The sequence below is a fragment of the Protopterus annectens genome, chromosome 1.part0 (genome assembly GCF_019279795.1).
Source record: "Protopterus annectens isolate FY-2018-M chromosome 1.part0, PAN1.0, whole genome shotgun sequence".
NCBI classification, from domain to species: Eukaryota; Metazoa; Chordata; order Ceratodontiformes; family Protopteridae; genus Protopterus; species Protopterus annectens.
In genome coordinates, this window is record NC_056725.1 from 1,269,459,676 (window position 1) to 1,269,482,157 (window position 22,482).

General features: G+C 39.9%; 1 protein-coding gene across 3 annotated transcripts in view; it reads left to right on the forward strand.

Annotated features, from left to right (window-relative positions):
* PGM3 (phosphoglucomutase 3) overlaps nt 1-22,482 on the forward strand; it is a 444,220-nt gene that overhangs the window by 139,423 nt on the left and 282,315 nt on the right. For all 3 annotated transcript variants that reach the window (XM_044066154.1, XM_044066153.1, XM_044066155.1), the window contains 2 exons: nt 5,187-5,254; nt 11,094-11,227. In XM_044066154.1, coding sequence (XP_043922089.1) covers nt 5,187-5,254; nt 11,094-11,227 — 202 coding nt within the window. The remainder of the gene's footprint in view (nt 1-5,186; nt 5,255-11,093; nt 11,228-22,482) is intronic.

Here is a 22,482-nt window from a genome sequence, read left to right on the forward strand (position 1 = left end):
TTGTGGTATATTTATTATGTTGTTTAAGTATTAAAAAAAAAAAAGAAAAAACAAATGCAGCAGTCTTTTAGATTCAGCTTTCAACTGAAGCCATGTTCTCATAAACCTAGAGAATGTTATATGCTAAAACCCAAGGAAATAGCCCACTTTGTTGGAGTAGAAGAATAAGGCCCCATCTACTGTCACTGTGACCCAAGTTCAGTTAAGTTTGGTAAATTCATAGAGCGTGCTGTTAGAGAGGATGTGTCCATCCAGGGATGGAGGCATGGCCATCTTAGGATCATAGGAAGTTACTAGGCTATTGGCCCTTAGGCCCTTATAAGCCTAGGCAAGAATTTAGCCCGTGTTCCACCAAGTCAGCACCCTGTGCTACTGTCCAGCAGGGACATAGGTGGAATCCCATTGTTGAATTTTCTGTTCTTCATCCAGTTATCCAGGTTGTGCTTAAAAAGGTTTAATGATGTACTCTGCATTATGTGGAGAGGGTGTCTGTTCCACAAAAGGGAGAGTCACTGGGACACAAATCTGTCCAGCCAACAAGTCCTATTGATGTTACAGACCAGGTTGGGGTAATGCGTGCATGTTACACTAGTGGAGCTTGACTTTTGGATATGCAGCAGTCCCATCAGGGCTGGGTTTGTGGTTGCTTGTATGCCAGACAGAGGTCATCTCTGAGGAGTCTGTAGGAGACTGAGTAGAGGGATAGGGCTTTTAGGCTATCTGTATAGGGTAGATGTTTGAGACCCTTAATTCTCCAGCTGACAAACCTCTGTGGACTCTCCAGCTGCTGCATGTGCTTTTGTGAGGTACATGCCAAAAGGAGCATTTTACTCAATAATCAGTCTTATAAGGGAAGAATAAAGGGATGTTATGACTACTTTGTCCCTGGATGAGATACAATTACTAATGAGGTGGGCCATGTAGAAAGCTTTCCATACAATGGAGGCAATATGTTGGTCAAAAGTCAGTTTGCTATCAACCTGGGTACCCAAGTCCCTCATGACTTATTGCATGCTTAGTGCCTTATATTAATGTGATAATTTGTCTTTCTCCCTAAAAGGGATGATGATGCATTTTTTGGTGTTTCGTTTGAGGCCATGTTTCTGGCACAAGTGATTTGTTTGGGTGAGACCCTCTTGGAAGATGTCCACAGCAGTAGGGGAAGTGATAACAGTACCCAGCTTGCAGTCATCTGCAAACTTGGTCAGCAATAGCCCACTAGATTTCGCCTGCACCTCTGAGAAGTATATCCCTAACAACAGGGACCCCAAGACCGATCCCTAGGGTACACCGCTTGTTACAGGTCTACTACTTGAGGTGGCTTCCCCTATTTTGACTAGGTGGGTTCTATCAGGGAGCCAGTTTGCTACCCATCTGGTAGCATATGGATGAATGCCTAGTTGAGAGAGTTTATGTATTATACCTAGTAAGGAATAGTATAGAAGGCCTTGGCCAGGTCAAGGTAGGCGGTGTGCACTGTTTTCCCCTCATCTGTGACCTTGGCGACTGTCTCAAAGAAGTTGACCAAATTTAACATGCATGACATCCCCTTGACAAAACCAAACTGTGTGGGATCAAGTGTTTGAAGGTTGCCAATGTCCTTGTTAATGAGGTCCATGATAATCCGTTCCATGGCCTTGCAGATCAGGCTAGTTAGATTGATGGGTCTTTAATTTCCTGGATTGGTGGGCGCTCCACCCTGTGTGCAAAGGGTGACAGTAGCTGTCCTCCACTCGGCTGGGACCAAGCCGGTATTCAGGCTTTGGTTGAATACGGTGCCTAATCGTGCTGCAAGTTCCTGCTTACATTCATGTAGGATGCAGCCTTGGATTTTATCGGGTCCCATGGAGGCTGTATTTTTTGCCTTTGAGAGGGCAGTGATGACTTGCTCCCTAATGATAGTGGAGGGAGGCAGGTACTGGGGTTCAGGTACTGGGGATATCCAGTTTTATTGTTGGGAGGGCACAGGAATGAAGGTTTCACTGAACCTGTCTGCCAGCAGGTTGGCTACATCTACAGGATTTGTGTATGTGGTGTCCTTGACCACCAGTTCTGAGCAGATCTCAGTGCTTCCCTTGAAATTGTAGACATATGTGAAGAAAGCCTTATGATTGTCTTTAGTAGATGTGGCCAGTTTGGACTGGAAGTTTGCTTTGGAGGATTTCACTAGTGCTCATATTTGCTTGTTCAGGCTAAGGAGAGATTGCTTTCAATTAGACACCTGCTCCTTCTTGGTCCTGCAATGAGTGCAGCAATTTTTTCCTTTTATTATAGAGATTATTTATTGTAGATGTCCACTAGACAGATTTACTCTTCTTGAGGAGGATTATTTCATCCTGTCTGATATTCCTGATTCCATGCAGCTATATAAATGATCATATAGTACTTTGATGTAGGTTTGGACATAGGTGCCAGTGGAGAAGGAGGGGGCTGTGAAGCTGTTTATACCTTCCCTCAGGAGGTTGTAATCAGCTTTTTTTTTTTTTTTTTTTTTTTGTTTTGTTTGACCCTAGCTGGTGTTGGAGGTCAGGGGAGATTGTGACTTCAAAAGTGACTGCTTTGTGGTCGGATCTTCCCAGGGATGATGACACTGTTTGGATGCTGCAGAGGTTACTCATGTTGGTTAATACCAAGTCCGAGATATTTTCATCTGCTGTGGGGATGTCATCCAACTGGTGCAAGGCATTTTCATTGACGAAATCAAGGAATCTCTGGGCATCTGCGTTTTGGCACGAGTATTTCTTCCAATCTATGGTTGGATAGTCAGTCACCCAGGATCAGGGTAAAGGGTTGAATCTTGATATATTCATAGAGGTCCATATAGGTGGAGTGGGCATCTTGACTCAGAGTTGGAGGCCTGTAGCTAGCTATGATTTAAATAGGTGTCTTGTCAATTGTTAACTGCACCTGGAGTATTTCTTGTGCATCCTAATGTTTGACCAGCCTAGAGGTGTAGATATGTCTTTTATATGTATTGCAACTCCACCTCCTTTTGTTTTGCTGCCCACAGCTTGGGGTCTAAATGAATGATAGGATGAGTAACCTTGTATGGCTGGGGTGCTCTCTGCCGCTTTGATCCAGGTTTCTGTGACTGCACAAATGTCAGCTTCTTCCAGGGTTATGAATGCTTGCAATGAGTGCAGTTTCATGTTTAGATTCCTAGCATTTAGCAGCATGACCGTTAATTTATGTCTTGGTGAAATTTTTGTTTTGGTAGTTTTGACTTCATGGCATTACAGGGAGGCAAGAGCCTTTGCCAGGAGCCTAAAGCCCAAGGGAGACATATGCAGGCCATCTCTGGCAAAGTATCGTGACTTGTCAGTCATGTCATCCCAGGATGTCAGGTACCGGATCCCCTTGGAATGACATCAGAAACTAAGGCAGTTAGTCAATCATTTTTTGTTTGTATTGGGGCATCATTCTGGGTGACGGTAGAATGCTGATTAAGGGTAGGAATGTGCCTGCCTGGGACACATACTCAGCAAGCTCGATCATGTCTGTCTTCATATAGTTCAGGGAGGTACATCTCAAGTCATTCACTCCAACATGGACTATGACAGAGTCGTTACCGTACCTGTTGAGAGACTTGAGTGCATTGATGATATGGTGGATTCTGGCATCTGACAACAGCTAACCATGACTTTCTCCTTATCCAGCCTGGTGAGTGGCACATCCGTGTCTCTCACAATGGAGTCTCGTATGACTAATATTTTGGGTTTATGTTTAGGCCTTAGTGGCTGTAAGACACAGGTGTGTGAACTATGTGTGGTGTGGTGGGCAGTGGAGTTTGCATGCATTGATGCCTCAGAGGTCTCTCTTGTGTGGTTATGCTTTTGTTGAGGACCTCTGTATATGTGGGGGTGTGTTGTGTAGATCGGGGTGGTGTTTGAGGTGTGATGTTTGTGTTGCCAGCCTTCTTAGTGCTTGATATACTGGTTTGTGGGGGAGAGAGCAATGACACTAGATGCTTGATGTAATTGCATCTCTCACAAATTGTGCTCCTAGGTGGTAGTAGTAGAGGGTTGTCCATGTACATGAGGCAGTTGCTACACTGTCTCAGGATGCCTGTCCTAGCCAGCTTGATGTTTGGCATGTAAGAGGAGGAAAAACTAGTTTAAAAAAAAGGAAATAAAAAAAAATCTTTTGACTAATCGTATTTAGTTATTATTGTTATTATTTCAGTCCCACTGGTGTGAATTACTTTCTCATATTCTAGACGTAGACAGGACTGAAGTATTGCTGCTGATGTCCTCAGATCTTGACTTTGGAGGCGGCATCACCAAGTTAATGACAACAGTTCTTTGGTGGTTGCAGACAGAAAGGTCAGATATGTAACTGGTAGTTTATGTAAAACAGTTGAGTTTTAGTTTCAGATGGACTGGGAATCTTATTTTCTTCAAACAGTATGGATTATTTAGAACCACTCTTGTAACAGTCCTGAGAGAAATAGATGGGGACTGATAAATGAATACTTTCTTGCTTATCATTAAAAATATGAAAAAGTTCTTTAACAAAGCAAGCATCTAATATAAAGTATTAGTAGGCAATCAGTCCCCACAGATTTTATACTGTTCACATATTTTAAGAAAATTTATTTCATGAAGGCTTGTCTGTGCCTTGTGTTACTTCTAAGTTATGCAATAATTTTTAGCTTAAGAAACTGTTGTGTGGCTTTCTGTTTGTCTGAATTTCAGATACCTCTCATTCTTGCTCTAAACTGTAAAGTCATTTTATTGTTTTTACTATCATTTCTTTTCCACTTTGTCCCCTCCATTCCCTTCAAGTGTTTAGAATATTTGTTTAGGACCTGTGCAGTAGTACCATTCAGACTTGGTCTACAGCTGTGAGATCTGGCTTTTGATCCTTATGGGTAATGTGTCCATAAGAAGTCTGTCTTGAGTCTTTTAACAGATCAACAGTACAGTCATATGGTCACTTTAGCTTGGTGCAAGTTAGGTGTGTGTGTGTGTGTGTGTGTGTGTGTGTGTGTGTGTGTGTGTGTGTGTGTGTGTGTGTGTTCTAAACAATAAAACAGATGAGTATTATTAGCAAGATACAAGGAACAATATTGTGTGTTTTTGCTGGAGAATGTGATTATAATGTGTAATTAAATGCATCTTATTTATAAATACTTTATAAATACCTTAAAACCAAATAAAAATTTTACATATTTTTTTTCCATATAGGCAGAGCAGTGAGAAATTGGTACAGACCGTAATAGATGGTGTGACAATTTTGGGAGGCAAATATCATGGTATGTTTTTTGTGCATTACAGACAGTTAACATAGCAGTGGTGTGTTCCAAAAATTAACAAATGTCTATTGATCTTTTTTGGAGTTGAGAGTAAGTGAAGCCTTCTATTCCAATTTATGGTTAGCATGTTTTGCAAACTTCCAAAATGTTTGTAAAACATTAAGTATGTTTGTGACCTTGGCATGTTCCACATAGGCATTCTTTAGTCAGCATTTTTTTAATGTTTATCTGACATTTGAACATTAGTCCTTTCATTTATCACAATGGTCAGTCAACCATTTAGGAATATCCATTTGCTTTATGGTTGTGAATTTTTTACTGAATGTGATGCTTTACCATCAGGCATTCCTTTGTCATCTCTTTCTTTTTAGTTTGTGTACAATTAGTCTCCGATCCTCTTTGCAGATTCATTGTACCATGTGCTCCCGTAAATATGTGATTGCTTTCTGTCTACTGATTATTTCAATACTTTGTGAATATGTATTTTAAGCTGATCACTTACTTTGTTACAAACATTCTGGCAAAGTTCTAGAACTGAAGTTATGGTCAACAGTTTGCATTTTTTACACGTACTATATTGTTCACCATCCTTACTGCACTATACAGTGGCAGATATACCTTTAAATAAATAAAAGTATACATCTGGCCAGCTCCATGGAATAGGTCAGTAATGCTTTTCTGTCCTAAATCACCCTACAATTCTCCAGTCCCAAGCACATCACATCCCTCTGTATTTTGTTGGGTAGCCCACATCATATCACCTCAGTCTCTTTCACACCAGTTGTGAAATTTGAAATCAGTAAGATTTTTCAGTTACCTATGATAATCAGCTTAATTTCATTCCTATAAACACTGCACAGTAGCAAATAACTTTGGGTAAACTGTACAGTGCTAAAGCTTAACAACCAAAGCTAGGGTCTCCACAGATAGATCCTACATTCTAAGCTGTGTGTTGTACTTTTCTCACCTGTTTAAAAACTTAGTCATGTTACTTCACAGCAAACAGGAGCATGCATATAATAAGATTGTGTGTTTTCTTGTTGTCATGATATTCATACCCACCACGACTCTGTGTCGATTCATTTTGCTTGAGTCTAATCACTGCTATACTTGTACACAGTTATTCCTGGCTCACATATTCATGTACTACTTAACATTGGAGTGTCTGTCCATAGAGTCTTGTCCAGTTATCAGAGGTCCATATTCACATGTCTTTCATTATATTTAGTGGCACCATATTTTCAGTTCCCTGGGTAAAATTTGGAATAAGTCCATTCTTTCCCAAAGATAAGTCCTTTCCAGGCTCTCACCTCTGTGATGATTGAATATGCTTCTGCAGTATCACCTGAATGTTTCATTGCCTTGCTTTGTCCTGTATATATCTCTGGTTGTTTAGCTCTCCTTTTGTGCAAGCCTTGGAGCTATAAACTATCTTAAGTCATAATGAGCTGTTATCAGTTGCTACATTTGCTACTTACTTGTATCAATATTTGTGTTGAAAATTTTCCTTCATATAATACAGAAGTGTTCGATTCTCAGCTAAAGTGTCTTCTGTGTGGAGACATGCGTGAATGGGCGTACCTTTGTTGAAGGTTGTGCGTCAGGGCTGGCAACTCGGTACGTAAAAATCTACTGCCAATCATTAGCAGACCGGAGTTCCGCTGTGGCGACCCCTAACCTGGAAAAGCTGAAAGATACAACAAGTACATTTAGGACTATGCTGTGTTCATTAGATTGAATTATGTTTGGTGTATTATTTAACTGTATAATGTCTACTATAATATGGTGTTTTCTTCTTTTTTGAGTTGTCTCCCTATGATCCTACTGAAATTGAGACTTCCCAGCTGGACATTCCAAGTTAACAAATGTAAATAAGTGAATAAAGGGATGAAACCTTCCTGGGTGCTGTTGGATTCAACTTTGAAAGAGGGTGAAACGATGAGGCAGAGTCTGGTCATCTCCCGAGGGGGCGGGGGGCATTTGTCTGTGTGAGCACTCTGCCTAAATTCCCCAGCAGAGACTGTAAATACATGGAGACATCTGCATTCAAGGTAGATGAGATAGATGGAGTTATAAGGGTAGTATCCCTTGCAGAAGCTTTGCACACAATAATTGCCTGGATTATATTGCCTGTCTTGCTTGCCTTTTAAGGCACCTGATCCACTTGCTTTACCCAGACCACCTGTGCTGTACTTAAGGCAGGAACTGTCATGCTTTCAAAGTCTGCAGATTATGCCACTTGATTTCATACAAATAATGTCAAGCAGGCAGTGATGGGCAATCTGCTAGATCTAGATAAAGTTTTCGGTGTATGTGCATGCCCATTTACACCGCTTTGATTGACAGTATAATATCAAGAGTAAACAGTGTTTCAGCTGTTGTGTTGAATTTTTCTAAGGAGTGCATAGCTGCCCTTATATTAGACTTCATTTTGAAAACATTATTTTCTAATGTTGGTGTTACCTAGATTACATTGGAAAAAGAATATGACAATTTATTTTTATTCTCCCCCTGAACCTGTCCAATGGCTACTCTTCCTTCACCCATTTGGCCCATTTATTCCATTGAAGTGAGCATGAGGCATCCCTGGATTAGGCAAGACTTATATGTCCTGTTCATTTATGCCTACCTCAGGATCATTATTAGTGTAATTGTTCCCTCATTGTTGAGATTCTAGTGGTGAGGAGTAGGCTAGCTTTAGATCCAGAGGAGTGGCCTTCTCCTGTTTCCCACAAAACTTGCTGGATTCTTTCCATGAACTGTGTACAAGTGTGCAGTGGGACAATATAAGAGGACTACTATGCCTCTGCAGTGATACTACCTCCTCTTGACCGAATGAATGCCTTTATAGTGGCTATTCTGTATTTTTCCATCTTACCACTGGTAACACTGGGAAATAACCTACCTCTGTAACACATCTCATTGCCCACCCCCAGGAAAGGAGAGCATGCACAATCCTGTTCAGTTCTGTCTCTTGCTTTGCCAGATCCAGCAAGTGCCCCAGTTGCTAATCAGCCTGTGGTCACCTACATCATTGCCAGGAATAGGTCATGCCTAATAATCTTGTAAACTTTGAAAGGGTAGCTCATGGTGGTTATGCAGTGCAGATTGCATACAAGGCATTCAGTACTGTTATATTACAGGCATTATTAATGAACTGAACCTGAACATCAGTCCATGTGTAATAACGTGGATAGCAAATTGGTTGTAGGACAGAGCATGTTGTCAGAGTTGCAGTTATCCACGTCAGTAAATAAAACTGTCACAAGTCTGATTCTTCAAGGCTCAATGCTGGGTTCTCTTCTGTTTCACTTTTCTTTCTCTAAACATCAAGTTAATAGTCTGGGTCTTTGGTTAGCAAAATTCATGTAAACTAGGGTTTGTAATTCATTCACCCACCAATGTGCTGGACTTTGCAAACAAGTGATCCAAGGAAGTGGCATCAGTCTAAATGCCAAAAAATATAGTATATAGTCCACTGTGGTAAAAGAAATAATTCCTCATCATACTGCAAAAATGATGCAGCTGTTAAGCATGACTGTATCATTAGAGGTCTAGGTACTGTTGTGGATGGATTAGTTTCCTTTGATAATCCTATGTCCACTGAGGTTAGAAACTCATTGTATCCAACTCAACTAATTATCAGGGGCATCTGATCCAGAACCAAAGACGTCTTACTTCCATTGTACTCCCCTCTTGTCTACCAGTTATTGAATGTAGTGCCCCCTTTCACACATTCTTATTGAAACATGTCACTCAGTTAGAGAGACTTTGGAAATTCATAGCCAAAAATCTCTCAGAAATGTGTCAGACTGTCAACAGATATTTCATTGAAGGTTAGATGTTCGACTAAATTCGCTGAAACCTCTTTGACAATAGTGGAGTATTCATCTTTAGCCACTGTTGTGCAACCTTAGAAATGATATATTTTAATTTTGGGGGTGGCTCCATACACATTGAGGGATGGGGGGAGGGCTTACCCCACTTTCTGAAGTTCATTTGAAGTAGTTTGGGTGAATTTGTATAGCTAATCTTACCATTGGAGGATTCTGTCTGAGTCCACTTGAATCCATTGTCACAGACTTGAAGTCCCTTAGTTATCCACAGTAGGTGGCCACCGTCCATCTGTACTGTGTTTCCTGTAGTCCCCTCTGTCATAATCTGTTTGACATTTTGGCCTATGAAAGATCCAACATTCCTTAGATCTATGTTACTAAACATGCGTACAAATGACTTTAGTCTCTGTCGACAAACTAACACACTGATGTGACGCATTCTTATCTCACTGTGTTCCCAATCTATGGAATAAATTATCTGGGATATTAAGAAACTAGTACTTTAAAAACATACAAGACTAACCTAGACAGTTAGATTAGCACTCACAAATTCTCCTTGGGCCTTGACTTTTTTGAGCTAGACAGCAGATAATAGGTTTAACTTTTTTTTTTTTTTTTGCTGTAGGTATTATTTAATAATGCAGACCATTTGGGCCAATTTTGTGCCAGATTGCCAAACCAGAATGGGTGCAGTAACTAACTGCCTGGAGAAAAACAAGGAACTCTTAGTGACACAGTCAACTTGTGGAACAGGGCATGTAGCCCTTGATGTGTACTTCTTTTAGTACTGTGTCTGTGCAGCTAATACTGAGTAACAGATTAAGTATGGAAGTCTCATGGGACAAGCAGCAAAAGCTACCTTGTATTAAAACAAAAGTAAATGCACTTTGCTAGAGTGGCCTAACAACACAGAGGGAAAGATGTTACCTGCAACACAAGTAACATATGTTCAGTTTACACATCAAAGGGGGGAGGAGTGAACAACTCTGAGGTCAGCTGTTTTCTTAGACCAGGAGAAGAGTGTTTTTTGTGCTGCCTGGCATCACTGTAATTGAGATACAAAGCTTGCAGGAGGCAAACTGGTAGAGAAGCATTGCATGAAAATAACAGCAAGACCCACCAGAGCAGATTAAGCATGTAGTAACATGCAATGCATTTCCTACCTTTAAGTCCTTGCATGTTGTGTGCACAAGGGGGGGGGAGCAGAGACTATGAATAAGGCAAAACTGCACTGAAAACCTGCAACCTGTAATATGATGTAACCTAGGACTCTTTCTTTTGAGTCTTGCCTTTTATAGAGGCACTATGTTGGGTTTAAGTAGGTTTATAAGATTCACCAAGGCCAGTGGAGGGATTATCCAGACAAAATTAGAAGGAAAAATGAGTAATTCAGTTGTGTTGCTTATTTAAGCTTATGATTTCTTTTGTGAAATGAAATTACGAGTATGCCTGTTATGGCACCGTACAAACTTTAATAACTTTTAATAAGACATTTCAGTATCCGTGGTTGAATACAAAGTGAAATATGTACTAACTACTCCTATCCCCTTCATTGAGAAGCTTGTATCCTTGTCATTAACATTTAACTAATTAGTTAAGGCCAATGCAAAAATTCCAGCATAGTTAATGCTCTTCTTTAAGCCTGCTGCATTTCAGTTAATCTTCCATGTACACCTTGAAGAACCAAGGGAGAGGTAAAGGAAGAAATGAATGAGCATATAATGCTGAGCTTTGCTGTACATATGAATCCTTTTTACAGAAGGGGGGACTCCAGACTCCAGTTGGAAGTAACATATTTATTATTTCAGAGACAATATTGCCAGCTGGGTAGAGAAGGTTGGAGACTATTTGACTTCCAGTTACCACCATGTATAGGATGCTATAATGGTAGATGCTTAGTCACTTTTTTTCTTTTTGCTTGCTAGATGGTCATTTTATTGGTTATTAAAATTTTATTTAATGTACTACTATTAATGAATAAAATGCCTTCTTTTTGCCTTTAGATTATGGCCTTTTAACGACACCGCAGTTGCACTATATGGTTTGTTGTCGTAATACGTTGGGACAGTATGGTACAGCAACAGAAGAAGGATACTACAAGAAACTTGCCCAGGCTTTTATGAATCTAATTAAAGAGGTAGCACACACTAAATAAGGCACAGTGGTTATACATTTAGTGCATTAGTGCAGTCTGTTAAATCTTCTTATTGTCAAAGCTGGTCTTATTCCCCCCACCCTTACGTTAGCTGCATTCGGTGGATTCTTTTTATCCAGCTGTGCTATTGAGGAGTGCTTTCCATTATACTGGATCCTAGTGTTGCCCATCTAACTGTACCATTGCCCAAGCTGCTAAACTAATAGGAGCCTAGTTTTGTAGTGGCAGTGAGGAGAGATGTCTGTCATAAAGTAGTGAATGTCACTAGTATCAGATTTTCAGCATACTAGAAATGAAATACAAGTTTTACAGTTGTATATCATGTTACTGCTGGTACTGCTCTGTATTATTTTTATCTAATGAACACTCCTTCAAATATGTCCATGAGTGTAGAGTGCATAGTATAGTCCCACATAGTCTCTGTGGAAGGCTGGTTCTTGTTATAACAATTCCTGGGATGACTTGTTACCCATTGCAGTCCACAGAAAGAAGCCTTCTGAAAACATAGAACCATGCACTCAGATGGCAGTAAATAAGGGCCACTTGGCTCATCTAGTATGTCCATTTCCTTTTTTCAAGGGTAAAATGCAGCTCTTACTTAAACCAACAACTTATTTTGTCCCATCCCACCTTATGACTACCTTGTTTGTCATATGCATTCATTTAATGCCATTTCTGTATTTGGCTTTACAGTTTAATGCTCATCATTAGATCACTGTTGCAGTAGACTAAGCTATATATGTTATATCCTGGCAAGGATAGGACAACCTGACAGCATCCAAAGTTTTAAGGCACCTGCCACACTCTTAACATTGAAGGGCTTGAGGAGAGCCATAAAAAGTCGGTGCTTAAGGCGCCAAACCTTCAGAACTTTTTTGATATCAAAGTGCACTGATTTCTGAGGAAGAAACCCATCCTTGGGTTGGGCCGTTGGGGGAGGGGTCTCGTATAAAAACAGTGAAGACTTGCTGGGTTTTTCTAAGGGTGTATTTCAAGCCTTTAATTCCTTAAATTTGGATTCCTCACCGCTTAAAAAAAAATAAAATCCTGTCTGTCTGATCTACCCACTCCACAGAAAGGGGAATCTTATTCTGGAAAAAAAAAGTTTTTTCTTTAGACCCTCCCACATGAGAGTTATAATTTTCTGAAACTATAGGTAGAATAAAATAATTGTTTCTGTACAAGCAGTGTGAAATTCTAGTATCCCAGCAAAAAAAATGATTTGTTAAGCTGGATATTCCACAATCTGTTGTATTTCCTCATGTGTAGGGCATATTTTCCTTACAGCCTGCAGCATACCTGATGGTCAACCCCTGTCCCTAAAAAGTCTGATGGATTGTATAAGGTACCACAGACCCACAAATATCTATTTTCTAATCCCAAATCAGAATCTGCATTTATTTTTTTGGTAAAACTATTTGTTACCAAACACTTGTGAATGCTAACCCTATCCCTTCTGACAAAGATGGGAAAGCTTTTGATAGAGTTGAAAAGTAAATGTATTCTTCTTCTGCTTTAGTCTTCAGAATTCAGAATTTCCAGGCCCATATGTCAAAATAAATGTTTGCCTTTTTGAAACTATGAGAAAATATAATTGCTAACATCTCTTCAGATGTTAAGGCATCTCTGAATTCTTTAACTGCTTCTGTTTCTCAAGTAACCAAACACTCTTTGAAGTGCTGTTATGATTCTGCCGATGCTATATCCAGAGTAGCTCTTACTGGATCAGAAATGAAAAGGTTTGCTTGATTACGTTCACAAAATTTACCAGATGTCAAAGCTGAGATCTTGAATTCTCCCCTAAACAGAAAGGTATTCTCTGTCTCTTCTCTCTTCCAAATCCTTTAAGGACCTCTGAAAAAGAAGTAAATTTAGGGGGTCATTGAGATTTTTCAACCTACCTTTACAAATTTTAATCCTGTACTTTCCAATTCAGGATCCTTTTATGGAAAACAATACAGTCTAAGCACAATTTAAAAAGGAATGATGGGTTAAAAAAGTAAAACAGAAACATCCCAGATCCAAGGATAGTCCAAAAAGGAAGAGTGACAATATGCCCCTTCAGTTGTCTTCCCTTCTAACCTTGGCAGCCCGTTATATCTTTCCAAAAGTCTACGTCTTCATTTTCCTCAGTGACATCATATCCAGCTTTGAGGAACTCCTCAAATAGATCTGTTTACCTTCATTCACAACAAATTCTGCTCCAGGATTCCTTGCAAACAGTCCTGGAATCATTCCCATGGATGGGAATATTCCTGCCTACTTTCTGCCTTTTCACTGATATCCAGGGTCATTTTAAAGATTTAGAAGTTCTCCTCAAAGATAACTGGTGGTTCTCCCTTCCTTCCTTTGAAAATGACCAAGGGCGATTAACAAAAGCATCTTCACAGTCTGGGCTTACTCACACAGGACAGGGTCTGTTTGATGCATCCCAGCCCGAATCTTCTTTAGTTAACTGTCTGTATGTCTGAGTTTTAATACATTTTAGCCACGTTTTCTGAGGACATGCACCAGGTATTAAAGGATGCTAAGAAAACTGCTACTAGAAAATCACACATGGGTAAGTGGAACATATTTTCTAGTTGGTGCCAGGCGAACAACCAGGACCCTTTTAAGGCCCAAATGCCCAAATGATTTTTCAAGATTTGTGCGAGTTATTATCCTCTGGCCTTTCTTATACTTCTATCAAGATTCACCTCTCAACCATTTATACTTGTCTACCCTTAAATCTCCCCCATTTTTTGTACCCAACCCAAGTCAAACATTTTTTGAAAGAGGTTCTTCAAATGTGTCCACCTAGAGGACAGGTGGCTCCTTCTTGGGTTCTCAATCTTGTTTAAGCAAAACTTATATTTTTCCATTTGGACCTGCTCATCAGGCTGAATTCAAGTACTTAACATGGAAAACATTGCTACCCATCACTCAGAAGTCTGAAAAACAGTACTTGAGTTGCAAGCTGTTATGGTGAAATTATACTCATCTCATTTTCCATTAGGATGTGGTATCTTTGAGAGCAAATACTTCATATATGAGTGAAGTGGTTTTATTTTACCTTGAGTCAATCTATTCAGCTCCCTGTCTTATTCCAGATTCAAAAAATAAGGAAAAAAATATTTTGCATATTCTGGGTGATCACAGACAACTCGGATACTATATGGACAGGATGTAAACTTTCAGCAATTTGGATCGGCTGTTTGTCCCTTTTCTTTCCTTCATAAAAAATAATTGGTATTAAAACAAACCTTTTCCAAATGGTGGTCTCTTGCTATTTTGTGTTATTCTCACCATGACATGTCACTTCCAAGTAAGGCCAGGGTTAATTCTATCAGGGCTTTGGCTACTTCTGTGTCGTTCATTCTAACAGGGATTTGCCTACTTCTAGAGTCCACCTGTTTCAAAAAATGTCACAGAAGTATTCTACATGCAGCAACTTTGTCCTCTGTGCATAATCTTATAAAACAATACAAATTAGACTCTTTCTCTAGGTCCAGGGAAGGTTTTAATAGGACAGTTATTCAGGGGGCTGCTGGGCTCTGACCTTTCTCCCTCCTCTCTTTCTTTCCAAGATTTTGTAATCTGAGTGTATTAGTTAGGCTACTGCAACAATGATCCAAGGATGAACATAATACAGCTGTGTAAGCAAACTTGCCATAATAGTAGATATTTGAATAGATTACTGATACATTAGGAACCTTCTCCCTCATTCCCCTGTTTTGTGCCAGGGTATGGATATTTTTATTTACCCTAGTTCCTAGTATATACCTAAAAGACAGTGTTCTAGACTCCCTCATCTGATGCAGGAAAGTTCTGAAGGATTGGCACCCTAGGTACCGACTTTATATGGTTCTCCTCAAGGCCCTAAAGCTTTGGATGCCGGTCAGTTGTCATATTCATGGGAGGCTATAACCCATGTAGCTTACATTACAGCAACAGTGATCTATTCAAATATCTACCATTATGTTAAGTTAACATAGACAACTGTACTTCAAGTCTGCTGCAGTCCTTCACCACTTTTCTGTGAATCTTTCCCTGGCCCATCTTCTTTATATGTTCAAATTGTACCCCCTCCCCAAGCAAAATAATATAGCTCTTTTTTTTCCCTGAAGATGGTGACCTATTGAACTTTGGTTTTTATCTTGTCTCTCTCTGCATTGTTCCTTCATAACTATATCTGTTTAGTTCTTGGTTTCCACCCCTACCCCCCCACCCCCAACACACACTTGCATTATGAGTGTATTGTGAGAGTTTACAGAAAGGGGAATACCAGACGTTTGTGGTACTTTGCATTGCTTGCATCAGTTGAAGTTTTCCAGCTGTCCATTAACCCTACTTTGCTCAGGAATCTAGTTTAAGCTCCTCTTTCTAGCATCTGGCCTCTCTTGATGCATTGGCTGTTGACACAGTATGCTTCCGAACAGAAGCTGGGTCAAAAGTGCACTTTGTTTTGTTAGTCTGTCCATGTGTGCTGTGTATTTTGCTGCTCGTTCTTGTAATGCATATTTTGTTTCACCATCGTCTGTCACTGTGTTTGTCAAGCCCCATGTAGTTTTTTTTTTACCATTCCTCTCTCACCATACTTAGCTGGCCCAATGTTTGCTTTCACCCTTTTTGTTGCACGTTTTTGCTTAACTATTGTAGCTGCACCTTGCTTGTATTTTCTCCTTTTATTTATTTATTTTTTTATTATTTTTGGGCTTCTGTTGAAAGATGACATGCTAGTGAGCCATGTTAGAACCACATGGGCAACAGGTACAATTAAATTTACACAGTGCATATAAACATGGCACAGTTGGGGGTGCTGTTCAGCTTTGCTACTGTTTTCATTTTGTTATCTGAGCCACAGAGTAATTCCTAATTAGAGCTCAAATTCTAACTGTTCTGCCTGATACTGGTGAATGAAAGATGTGAACTGAGGTTTCTTGTGTGAAAGCTGGAAAGACATCCATAAAATGTTACTCTTGAAAATTGACTTTAACAAGATGAAATGGCAACACAGATATTGAAGTATACGTTCATAACTTAAGAAACCTTTGTTCTGCTTCTTACATTCAGCATATCCCGTGTGTGTGTGTGTGTGTGTGTGTGTGGGGGGGGGGGTTGTGAGGGTTTTCCCTGTTTCCCACTTTATTTGAGAGTCCTAACTTTCATCGTCTTTACATTTGTCTGTCAGTTTCTCACAACTGCAGAAGTGGTTAAACATGTCATGCAGTATCTGTGCACGTGTGGCAAGGAGGGAGTCCGCATCAGTATATTGTGTATATTTTGTTCAGTTTTTCCTTGTGATTAATATACTAGCTAAAACCTGTGCTATCTGATGTGGCAGTGTTCTGGTTGCAAAACAGCTAGGACCACTTAGCAAATAAAATTTTCAGGCTGTTAACCCACCCATGGGGCCATTCCAATCCCCCTCATCCATTTTGGGGCTGCATCTAGATATCTTATTTTCTTTCTGACTTCATGAAGAAGCTTTTAAAGAGAGTTGTTTTTAATATGTTTTTATTTTGTTTGTGTTGTGTAATATTTTTTTGTCATCAGGCACAATGGCTTTCTCCTGCAGGAAACATGTTCTTCCCTGGAGTTTTAACCTCAGTGATCTCATCTGTCTGGGATCTGCCCATGATATTAGATGTTGTGTGATCTGAAGATTCAGTGAAGGTACATTGAGAGGGTGCAGGAAAGCTTTTGAGAAGGTTATGTTGATGAAGAAGCTTGAAGCCACCAGCCTTATTTTTCATCTTCGAATATACAATTGAATTGGCAAGGTCACAAAAAACAACACATAAACCACAAAAGCAGTGACCTGAAGCAATTTGCACAGTATGAAGTAAGAACAAAGGTTAACAGCCACAATAAAATACAAAAATCTTTAATCCAAATTGTTGAATGCTTTCATCCTGCTAGTTCCAGGACTTCATCAGAGTAAGCAATTACAGCAAACAACAGTTTTAAGCAGTTATAAAAATCAAAAAGTCAATTAAAACTTAAATGAACAATAGGGTATTTTTTGCACACTCAATAGTTCAGTTTTGCACTTTTTATATTTAATAATGAGCTGCATAAGCTCAAAACCAAATTTGTCAAATAAATTGGTGAAATCCTTCACCATATTCAGGTCACTGCCTTTGTGCTTTATTTTTCATCTTCAACTCCTATCTTATAAACAACAAGTAGTTCGAGGGGGGGGGGGCTTATGCAGCACCGGGAGGAGGGGAGAAAAATGCTTGTTTATCACTCACTTTCACTTTAACCATTTGTTCTTCATTTCGTGGTAGAGTAGGTGTATACCCTTGTCCAGGAGTTAAGTATCCATTAACTGATGTTTACCAGGTACATCCATTTGTCATGTTAGTTTCAGAGTTTTATTTGTCGGTCCCACCCATGATCTCTCTAGGGATCCCCTTCAGACCTCCTTTTGTATTCTAGTCTTGTCCTGCATTTAGGCTTACCTCAGCATTGGCAGTCTCACTTATTGATATTGATCTGCTGGTGTCTGCCGTCAGGCAGTTGCCTTTACAATGAGCTTTCAGTTTGCTTTTCCTTTGCTGGCAGTGTCAGCTGCCATGTCTCTGCAGACATCACTCCCTGTTCTTTAGTGCTTAGTATCAGCATACCAGCCATTGGAACAGGTACCACATAAGTATTTGATTATACAGTGTATGCAAAGGTGCAGCAGGCATTTGTTTCCCCCTCTGGTGAAAGCATTTGTTCTAGAGGCACCACTTCTTCAGATATCTGTGCCACACAAACCCATCAAGTGCTGTTTTTTTTTCCCATTTTTCTTCATCTGTTTTTTTTCTTTTGCCTTCCTACACCCTAACACTCAATAGTGCTCCATTTCTGTCTGTCTGAATGTTTCATAACCAATGTCCGTTTAGTCAGCCAACTATCCACACTGTAATCCTAGGCATATGTTATTCATGTAGCCCTAGGCAAGATGATGTAGATATTTTAAGGTCTTATTTTGGTTAAGAGGATGACGGCCTTCACCATGACTCATACCTCTTAACCTCCTAGTGCAAGAAATCTGGACAATACCTAATAAAATGGGGACAAAGGCCCAAAAATAGGGTCAGATTTTAAATATTGTTCTTCTAAACTTAGAAAGTTGCTAGAGTAACAGGGTTTGTGTTAACATACATTTTCTGAAGGATTTGAAGTCTGAAACTCAAATGTATCTCATTATTTAGTAACTTCAGTCCTCTCATCATCCCAGTGATTTGACAGAAAACCACAAATTTTATGAGGAATAGATAAAAAAAATATGAGGCGAAAATCTGGAAACTTGAAAGGTATGCCATGAATTGTATGTTCAGTTTGGTGTCCAGAGAAATGCTTTCCCCAAGACTCATCACTTGGAGTATGCAGAATCTGTCACATATTGAGCCTCTTTGTAATGATGCTGTGTCAGCTGATTGCGAAATAGGGAGAGCTTGGCCTTACTTTTCTTCTTCTGGGTAGCCGTAAATTTCAGGTGGTCCAGCTTGTGAAGCAGGAGAGAGGAAGTGGTTGAAAGCTTGGGACCCATTCCCTGAAGAAGACTACAGGAAATATGTTAGGGTTCCAAAATGGTGATTTTTGGTTAGTCTTACCCATTGTGAGTCGTATCTTTAAAGACTTCATTAATATTAATTGGGAAAATCCATGTATGGACACCCTGGTCACCAAGTAAGTGAACTACATTTTTTCCAATGACAGGTTTATCTGGTCAGAGTCCTCCAGACATCTTTTTTCTTGTAGTATAGAGAGAACCCACTCCCTAGGCTAAGGTTGTTCATCCTTACCATGAGTCCAAATCTCTGGGGAAAACTGTGGAAGCATTTTAAGACATCCTTAGGCATATATTTGTAGGCCTATATCCATGTGACACAAATCCTTTGTTTACAACACAGCCTTCATGATCAGGGCAGTAGGTTTGCTGAAAAGATGCATGATGATGAAGATGATTTTTTAAAGTCAACTGCATGTTTTTCTGTTATGGTTTACTTCACCTGTGATGTAATGAACACATCTGTCCAGGCGGCAGGATCAGGCATTCACTAGCTGGTCTGTACCCTTTACAGAGGGCATGAAAGCAGTCCTTCTGTATGCCCTGTATATGACCTAGTAACCCCTTGATTGAGATTGATGACTGTTTTGGTGTAGGAAATCAAGTGTTTGGCCTTTCTTCTGTTGCTTTGTCCTTTCATCCTTCATCTAGAACCCCGTCAGGGCTCCCAGAGAATCCATGTGACTTTCATGCCATCAAAACCTGCAGGTCATACAGCAGCAAAGGCAGTAGAGATGTCAGTATGGTTGTGTTGATCATCAAAATCTTAGTCCATGAAGGATTTCCATAGCCATTAGCAGCAGCAGGGATGACCACTTTTCATGATGAGCCTGAATAGTCTTGTCCCCCCACAATGCAGAGGAAAAAAACAGCCCCCCCCCCACCATGGAAGACAGCAACAAGATAGGAGGCTAAGAGCCTTATCCAAAAAAGAGACATTTATTTCATCCCTGGCAACCAGAGGACTCAGATGTTTTGCTTTCTCCTGTTTAACTAAAAAGACAGGGATGTCATGCCCATCTTATATGTAAAATAGCCTAATTATTTTTATTAAACAATAAAATTTATTTCCAGTTTGATTACCGGGGAAGTCCACTGGGCCAGAACGTACCCATTTTCAGTGGAGGCCCGGGGAGAAAAGCTCCAAAAGCAAAGCAAATACAATCTAAGTTACATAGTGTAAAAGATAGTAATAAAATATATACATTTGGAATAACATTACATTGAATACAGTTAGTAAAAAAGCAAATACACACAGTATACTTCAAAAAACATCATTCAGGAAGGTAGATACAATAGATTTAGTAGTTTCCTTAAGTAGCAGGTTTGACTGTATGAAAAGAAGGTGTAAGGTTACATGCTATTTACAATATTTACATATGAGGAGTAGAGAGAGAGAAAGTACATAAACTGAGAGTAGAATATAGTTTGATCAAGCAGTGATCGAGAGAGAAAAAGAGAAGAAAAGAAGATAGTATTAGGGTAGAGTAAAGAGAAAGGATGTAGAGGGTTCAAGGGGAATTTATGTAGATTTATGTAGGATGTAAGCAGGTGCACTTATGTTTAGAGGATAAGTAAGAGAAAAGTTGGATTTTGAAGGCTTCAGTGTTAGATGTTGTTCTAAGAGAAGAAGGGAGAGAGTTCCATTTCCTGCCAAGAGAGTAGGAGGGAAGGAGCTGGCCAGCAGGGCGATTGGGTTCATAGAATGTATTCATAGTCATGTCACTAGTCTTTCACCTCTTTCCATATTGTTAAAAGAAGACTGAATGCATTTTTTGGGTCTCCAGAGAGCTTACATGGTCATTAACAGTAGGTTTTGTCAGATGTTCACATGCTTCTGCACTTGAGTCACCCACTCCAGTTTGGAACTCTTCCATTTGGGCTGTGTTCTGCATCCAGACGTTTGATGAAGTGTATTGCACTGAATGTGGCAGAGCTTGGAAACAGCAACATTAGCATTGTGGCAAACTTCATGTTGCAAGTAGTATACTGTTTGGAGGGGAGATTGCACTTGAGCAGAAGTGGTCGTGTACCTCCTGGAGGTAGCCATTGCAGAACTTGCAATGTTACTATGGGATATTGGGATGGGATCAGGGTATCCTTGCTGGCAAAAGTATGACATCGCACCTGCAACATTAATCTCCACAGCCCTATATGTGGGTTGGATTGAGCCCAGTGGGGGCTAAAGCAGGACCAGTAGACTTGATGAACAAGTAGAGGAGCTGTTGGCAGTTGACAGTCAGCTGTGGGGAGTTGAAAAAATTGATACCCTGCACTTTGATTTTGAAGGAAGATAAGGAGACAGTTCTCAGGAAAGTTTCCTAATATTATTGTCTTCATGATAAGACTACAGGCCTTGGATTGTATCTTTAATGAATTAGGCTTTCCAGCTCACTGCTGAAGCACCTGTGGTGATTGTAGTAAATGTAGGAAGGCACAAAGGGCTTGTTTGGCTTAGCCTCAGAAGAAATAAATTTGCAGCAAACATTAGGAAGCAGAACTCTTGATCAGAGTCAACAGAAGGATGATTTCTGGTAAGAGAGGTACCTACAGTACCCAATGAAATATTCTCACTTGCAGTCAGATTCGAATAACTGTTTGTTGGGTAATCCCCATTTTTGTCAAGAAGCAAACAGTTATGGCAGCTAAAACATGTCCAAAGTGAAAATTACATGAAAACAGGTTGAAAGTAAACAGATCTTGATATCCAGTGTACACCCTGTGAAAACTGAGCTGTTTATAGAAAGGCAGAACTATTGCCTCATTTGCCGTAATTCCTAGAGGGTGAAACAAACAAAAAAACAGTGTAATGTCTCTAGTCTGAACCAGGCTGCCTCTGTTGCCTGCCTCTTGCAGTCAGCTTTCAAGAAGACCCTAATGCCTTTGGTGCAAAATGTTGCCACATTCACTGTCTGTACAGTAATGCAATTGTTGTGTGTATGCATGACAGCAACAATTAAAAAGAAGACTGACAACGGAATGTTTGAGTGGAATCGGCCACTCATTATCATCTTCCTCCACCCAGTTCTGCGGGTACATATCACTTCACCTAAAACTCATTTCACCAAGACCAAATCACCTAAAGTTCATTTCACCTAAAACTCATTTCACCTAAAACTCATTTCACTGAGAAGTAGTACTCTAAAGCAAGTCAGTGGTATATGTCATTTTCCCCACTGTAGTGCGATCCTAGTGCTAGTATATATATTAAGTGGGTGGGGTGGGGGGATAGCCCCCCACTTAGTTGGGTTTTACCAAATAATGTAAAACAAAACCAGACACCATAAAACCAAAGTAAGTAGGGGGGCTGTGCCACCCACACACCCCATAAATAAATATATATATATATATATATATATATATATATATATATATATATATATATATATGCACACACACTAACACCAGGATCGCACTACAGTGGGGAAAAGGACATATACCTTTGACTTGCCTTATTGTACTACTTGTCAGTGAAATGAGTTTTAGGTGAAATGAACTTTTGGTGATTTGGTCTTGGTGAAATGAGTTTGAGTTTTAGGTGAAGTGATACATACCCAGTTCAGCACCTGTGCCCCTAGTTAGTAATGCAACTGTTGTGTGTATGCATGACAGCAACCATTAGCAGGCTGACAATGGAATGTTTTAATTGAGTGGAATCTGATACTCATTACCATCTTCCTCCATCCAGTCC